Source organism: Akebia trifoliata, chromosome 8 (assembly GCF_017979445.1).
Source record: "Akebia trifoliata isolate Shusen 1 chromosome 8, ASM1797944v1, whole genome shotgun sequence".
NCBI classification, from domain to species: Eukaryota; Viridiplantae; Streptophyta; class Magnoliopsida; order Ranunculales; family Lardizabalaceae; genus Akebia; species Akebia trifoliata.
This window is the reverse complement of record NC_141382.1, coordinates 44,822,481-44,829,128: the sequence shown is the minus strand read 5'-3', so window position 1 is coordinate 44,829,128 and position 6,648 is coordinate 44,822,481. Positions and strand designations below refer to the sequence as shown.

Below are 6,648 nucleotides of genomic sequence, written 5' to 3'. Positions count from 1 at the left end.
CCTTTGAAAGACCAATCAATGGTACGGTATAGTATTGGGTGATCGTCATTATTGGGATACGGTCAATTCAATCAGTTAATTTATATTTTAACTGTCACGATCATGTAACTTTTTAGAAATCGTTTCACATTGCTTGTCAGGGTCATGTAACATTTTAGAAATCGTGTCACATTGCTGACATGAATGCATGCATCTATGATTCTGTACATGCATCCACATCAGTAATGTGAGAAACGATTTCAAATTTAATGTTAGTTTAGACTCATTAGTTTATCGTGTTAAGGTTTTTAAAATCACTACAATTTATCTTGACAAACATTCATGAAAGAAATGAGATACCTAAAAAGATGAGACAGGAAACCAAAATTCAAAACAATAATTTGTCTAGATAAAATCCTTTGAAATTGTTTAAAGTATCCCAATTTGAAAATATCCAACGATAGATAAATGTTAATTGAAAATTTATTCATAATTATTTATTATATAAAAAATTAATATACTCTATCGTTTTCATTAAAAAAAAAATTATCATTGAAAGAAATAAAAATTGCGATGGACAATGCTAAAATCCCTACGAGGTCTTGAATGTTAACATTCCCCATATATATATATATAATAAAAATCATACATAAATTCTTTTATATATATAGTAAAAGTCAAACATAAATTATGATCACATAATCCAATAGTATTGAATTAAAATCAGTAAGTAATGAATTCAATCATTTGGAAACACCCTTGAATGATCAAGAAGGTATAGCGAATCAAAAAAAAAAAAAAAAAATCCTTTCTATCCAATCATTTATGATTGATAAACCCCCATTGTCCAATCGATCTGCTTTATTTTCTCCATCACCATTTGAGAATGATAGACCGAATAGATGAAATTTGTAAACCAAATGATTAGGAAGTCAATGAACATAAATGCTCATTTCTACAATAATAATAAGTAAGAAAAAGGCCATAGAGAAGGGCAAACAATAAATGGTTTTTTTTTTCTTTTCCTTTTAGGAATCTAGAAGCAGAAACAAGTTTTTTTCCATTACAGCCTGAGGGTGAGAGTGCATCCTTCCGATCCGGTCCCAGTCCCGGTCCTCTCATGCTCTATGAACACCGAACTGTCGCGATCCGGTCCCAGTCCCGGTCCTCTCATGCTCTATGAACACCGAACTGTCGCAAAAGTCTAAACACTAATAGACGAGAATATTTATCCTATGCTTGGATTGGGAGAAATGGAGAAAAGAAAAAATAAATGAATTTCTCTCCATTTCTCTTATTTGAATTATTAAGTGGGGGAGAGAAGAGAAAAGAATTGGAGAGAAAAAAAAAATATGAATTTTCTTTCTCTCTAAAAGTGGAAAGAAAAATAAACAAATGAAGATAAACCCTTTTAAAATATTTTATAATTTTTTTTTAAAGATATTTTAAAATTTCAAAATTATCCCAAATTCTCTCTTGTCAATCCAAACATGATAGAGAGATGTGTTTCTCTTCTCTTCTCTTTTCTTAAATGAATTTCTCTTATCTCCACTTCTCTCAATCCAATCATAGTCCCTGCCTCAACAGCAACACATACAACCACCCAAAAGATGAAGTGCACATTCCAAGAAAGCCAGAATTTTTAAAATAAATTCAAGACAAATAATTTATGCAGAGAACAGTGTCTATACTTCATCCTTAGTAAATCCACTGCCCCACCAAAAGTTATCCTTGCATCCAAACAACCCTTTATGGTTGGGGGTTACGGGTCAAGCAATGATAATTCCATCCACAAAAGAAACGTTAGTGTCGCTAATTAAGAGTCCACAAAATCCCCACATTCTCGTTCTTAATCCAAGATCCGATGACCTACTGCTAACTAGGCTCCACCAGATCAATTACAGGAATCTGATTCACATGGTTTTGCGCATATGGTGTTTTAATACAAGCACATCTAGATGAGAATAAATGAAAAATAAAGCAAAAAAGAAATCAATTAAATATTTTAGCTTCAGAGATTGCAAGCTCATCATGTCAATCAGACATTCCTACTAGGGATGTAGTCCAGTCTCTCCAGAAAACCCCTCGCACACAATGAATCCACCTACAAAACTCTGGTACAATTAATGACATAGTTGGATGGTGACGAGGACCTAAATGCCCAAATACTAATATAAACTAATTTGCATGTACTTGGTTAAAAATCAAAACAAAAGTAGTGTCCGACTTCAACCGTAATATGGTGTGATATGCAAGGACTGTTGAAATACACAATTCAACAGAGAAATTTTTTTTTTACGTCATAATCTAATCTAGCTGGCACCTGCAAGTTCCAATGGGCTCATAATAAATCATATAATTGGGATCGAAGCTTTAACTCCATCTATGTGGGTTCTAGGCTAGAGTGAATGAAGGTGCCAGCTTGCCAAGTTGGCTAAAGCATGGGTGTTGATACGTCGACCCGGTTTCCATTGCCGCCTTCACCTACTAGCTACCAACCAACCACTAATCTTATGTGCCTACCAAAACAAAGAAAGAAAAGGGAAAAAAACCCGAGTGAATGAGTTGGCTGACTGTTGATTTTGGCAAAACAAGATCCATATTGCCAAATCCAAAATTTTGGAACAAGGTTTAAAGATGATGCGAAATGATAAGATACACCTCTTACCAAATGGTGGTGATTTCACAGGAATTCCCATCAGACAAGAGGCCATGTTTAGCTTCACAAATATCCCGAAAACTTATTTGAGAATTGCAAAATACCCAAGGTACGAAATTCCAATCAAACTCCACACAGAATAGCCCAGTCAAAAATACATATATTAGACAATTCCAAACAATAAAGTGCATTATATAAAAATTTGTTGATAACATTAAACACTTGCTAATCCAAATCAAGTATCCAACCCATTAAAATATAATGAAAAGATCAAACAGTATTCGTTTTTTCCACCCCAGTACACACTACAAACTGTTAGAAAGAATAAATTAGTCATTGAAGCATATGTTCCCAAAGGAAGAATATTATACATTGCACAAAATTCAATAGATAAGGCATCAAGACTAGCATGTACAAGCTTACCTACCAAAGAGAAAATGAAGCAACCATGCAAACTTTATTTCAGCTTTACTAGTAGCCAATCTCAACTATTGCGCCCATTTCTTGCTTTGACTTAATCCCAAGAAGAAATATTTATCAACTGATTCCCTTCAAGAATTTTTTTTAAGGTAAGCTGGACATGAACCACAACCTCAATTCCCTTCAAGAAATTACCATAATCAAGAATAAAATTTCCTCAAAATTCAAGCTTTTTGCACATCGTTGGATCAATGTTCCTTGAACTCGGTCTGGGTTTCTTAGGGGCACCTGGGCAACTTTCCGAAATGCCATTTAAGAGAGGAAATTTAGTGGGTGTCTTGAAGCCACCGGAAACACCCATCTCCTTAGAAAGGATTTCAGCTGCAACTCCCTCGACTTGCTTTGAGATAATTGCATCCAAGAAGGATTCATAAATTGTATCTAACAATATCTCTTCTTGCGAGAGAACTTCCACACCATCATTATCATTGCTATGCTCCTTAAACCCCATAGAAGAATCAAAATCTAACCGTCGTGAGACATTGTTGCGGGCTTCCTTCATATATTTCTTAACCAAGGGAGCCAACATCATCTCATCTGGACCCGGAGCAAATGGATCGAAGACATCCTCTCTCGGTGTCCGAGGGCTTGAACAAAGATCTTGAGCTTCATCAATTCTGCCAGAATCAGAACATACTCCTGTTGTTGAGGAAACCCAAGTCAAGGGAGACAAGAAGTCGAGAACATCTTTTCCATTATTCTCTCTATCCGGATTGGGGGTAATTGGCCCTAGAGATATTCTACCATCAATGACTTTTGATGGCTCAGCTTCTACATTACCGTTCTTTTGCAAGAATGAAGTTTCCAGACAAGAATCTACTTTGTTCTTGATTTTTTCTGAATCAAATTCAGACTTCATATCTGGGAGAAAGAAAATCAGTCTGTTAATCAATCTTTAATACAAAACCCTAATTCAAATACTCTGACTATCGTCAGAAACTGAGCATAACTCATAACAAGAAACAAAATCAAACCGTAACAAGGTAGTTTTCCATCCATAAAACAAGAAAAAACGTGGGACAATTAAAATTTCCCATCTTTAATGGAAATTACCTTCCATCCAAACCAGAATAGATGGAGTTTTCCGAAAGAACCTGCTATTGGAGGAAAACTATCAGTATTTTCAAATCAAGAAACCCTAGTACCAAACAAGCCAATTTCACTCCACTCTGCAACATGTGATTTTCAACAATGGAACCTAAAAGATAAATTTTTAACCAATAAACCGAAACCCTGACAACAAAAAGAGACAGACTAAATAGAACGAGCCTACAATCTGTAATTTCAAATAAAGAAACTCTGGAAACAAGACCCTAGCACCAAAAACCCAATTTCTCTCTGCAACATCAGTGATTTCCAACTATAGAACCCTAAAAGAGAAATTTTTAACCAATAAAGCGAAACCCTAACAACAAAAAAAGGCAGACTGCATAAAATGTACATACAATATGTAGTTTCAAATAAAGAAACCCTAGAAACAAAACCCTAGCACCAAATACCCAACTTCACTCTGCAACATCGGTGATTTCCAACAATAGAACCCTAAAACAGAAAACTTTAACTCATAAACCAAAACCCAAACAACGAAAAGAGATAGACAACACATAACATACATACAATCTGTAGTTTCAAATAAAGAAACCCTAGAAACAAAACTCTAGCACCAGACAAGCCAATTTCACTCTGCAGCATCGGTGATTTTAAACAAAGGAACTCTAATAAAAGAAAAAAAAAATTAACCGATAAACAAAAACCCTAACAATGACAAGAGACAGATTACATAGAAATGTACCTGATTTGGAGGGAAATTTTCGAAAGTCGAAGAAATCCGTATGTGCCGGGAGAAGTGAGAGAGAAGCGAAATTGGATTTTATAGCTATATAGGTGGAGAGATTGAGAGATGACGGTAACGTTGCTAGGGTTTATAGTTTTTGACATACCCCTCCCCGTTTTGGTGAATATTAGAAATGCCCCTGTATTTTCAAAATAATGAAAATAACCTTTGACTTTGGTCTTTATTGAGTCATTCCGACGAAAGTATTTAAATAATAAAATTACTAATTCACCCTTGTTAGATATCTCACATCCTTTCCCCACCCAGAATGAAGTTGCTATACGAGTTCTTCTCCCACCTAGAATGAAAATACAGATTTATTTTAATTAATATTTTTTTATAAATCTTGAAAATATTCATTTGGTAGATATTCCCTTTGCCGCCATTGGAGGTTAAATTAAATGCATAAGGTCACATTGGTACTTTTGGGGGTGACTTGGACATACTAATAAAAAATGACCAAAAATGTCCCCGTCGTTAACTTTTTGTAATTTTTTTTTTTTCATAAAAAGGATTAGTCTTTGAAGTAAAAATTTTATTGTTAACTTCAACCTTAAGATTTTCATCTAATTTGACATTCAAACCTCAAGGAAAAAAGGATTTTTGGATGGTAAAAGACAATGCAATCTTAGACAAAAAAAAATAAAAAAAATAAAAATGAAGGACATTAGTCGATAAATCATATCAGACCTTTTCTAATCCAATTTCAGATCTGGATCAAGGATTTAGATTTCGATGATGATTTGATATGATAAGGTTCTGATCCAATATCTTATTGGATCGGTGCTAGATCAACCATGTCTTGATCCAATAAAGACTCGATTCGACAAAATGTGAGAAAGTATATAAATTATATAACATATTTTGTTTAAATTTATGAAAAGTATTTAACTTTTGTATATCAAATCAAGTTTGATTCTACCCCATTGTTGTTGAATTAGGTTTGGATCCTAATAAACATGATTAAAAAAGAGTTTGATTCAAAGCTTATCAGATCACTTTCGGGTCCGATCCAATCATTATATGATTGGTATCAAATTGGCCCTCAATCCGAATCCGATACATTGATAGTCCTATAGAAAATGTTGGATTGAACATAAGGTTAAGTATTTTAAAAATAATTCACCATAGAGATTTAAAAGCAAAGTTTTTAAGGGGAAATCAATTTTTTTTTTTTATATACTATAAGTTGAAGATGAGGGCATTTATAATTTTTTAGTTAGTCTACAAGGGCGATCATGAGTTTGGAAACATGTGAGGTATCTCAATATTCACCAAAGGTGTAGGGGTATGTCTAAGGCGGTATTTGTTTGCGCTATTTTCAGTGCTTATTGCTGAAAAAAGTTAAATTCAGCACTTTTGTCAAAATAACGCGTTTGTTTACTTTATATTTTCAGCGCTTATTGCTGAAAATAAGTGAAAAAAATTCAGTACTATTTTGATGCTGAAAAAAAGTGCTGAAGCGGTAAGCACTTCGCTTTTTTCAACACGAACAAGTATGCCCTTTATTTTTTTGAGTATGGACAAGTATGCCCTTATTCTTAAAAGGATATTACCTCTTATATCCCATGGATAAGTATGTAAACACCCCACAAATTAATAAACCCACACCATGGCTAAATTATTTTGTCTTATATGGGTTAAAAGTTTTGGAATAAGTTGATTTTTGATGAGGATGATCTCTATAATGAGGAGA

At 33.9% G+C, this 6,648-nt stretch overlaps 1 protein-coding gene across 2 annotated transcripts; it reads right to left on the bottom strand.

The window, feature by feature from the left end:
• Nucleotides 1–2,864: 2,864 nt before the first annotated feature.
• LOC147397089 (uncharacterized) lies at nt 2,865–5,071 on the bottom strand. 2 transcript variants are annotated; one of them, XM_086452533.1, is made up of 3 exons: nt 4,911–5,071; nt 4,172–4,215; nt 2,865–3,979 (listed from the first exon to the last, which is right to left on the bottom strand). In XM_086452533.1, the coding sequence occupies exons 1-3, from the start codon at nt 5,054–5,056 to the stop codon at nt 3,276–3,278; spliced, it is 894 nt and encodes a 297-aa protein (XP_086308659.1). In that variant the 5' UTR covers nt 5,057–5,071; the 3' UTR covers nt 2,865–3,275. The 2 variants fall into 2 exon arrangements, with proteins under 2 accessions (XP_086308659.1, XP_086308660.1); XM_086452534.1 differs by having other exon boundaries at nt 4,172–4,212.
• Between the last annotated feature and the right edge of the window lie 1,577 nt (nt 5,072–6,648).

What these genes read in the sequence shown, in the direction of transcription:
- LOC147397089 (XM_086452533.1), bottom strand. Translation starts at nt 5,056, where the DNA reads ATGTCAAAAACTATAAACCCTAGCAACGTTACCGTCATCTCTCAATCT. An exon ending in AAAATTTCCCTCCAAATCAG is followed by an intron (nt 4,216 to 4,910) that starts GTACATTTCTAT and finishes TTCCTCCAATAG; the next exon opens with CAGGTTCTTTCGGAAAACTC. An exon ending in TATTCTGGTTTGGATGGAAG is followed by an intron (nt 3,980 to 4,171) that starts GTAATTTCCATT and finishes TCTTTCTCCCAG; the next exon opens with ATATGAAGTCTGAATTTGAT.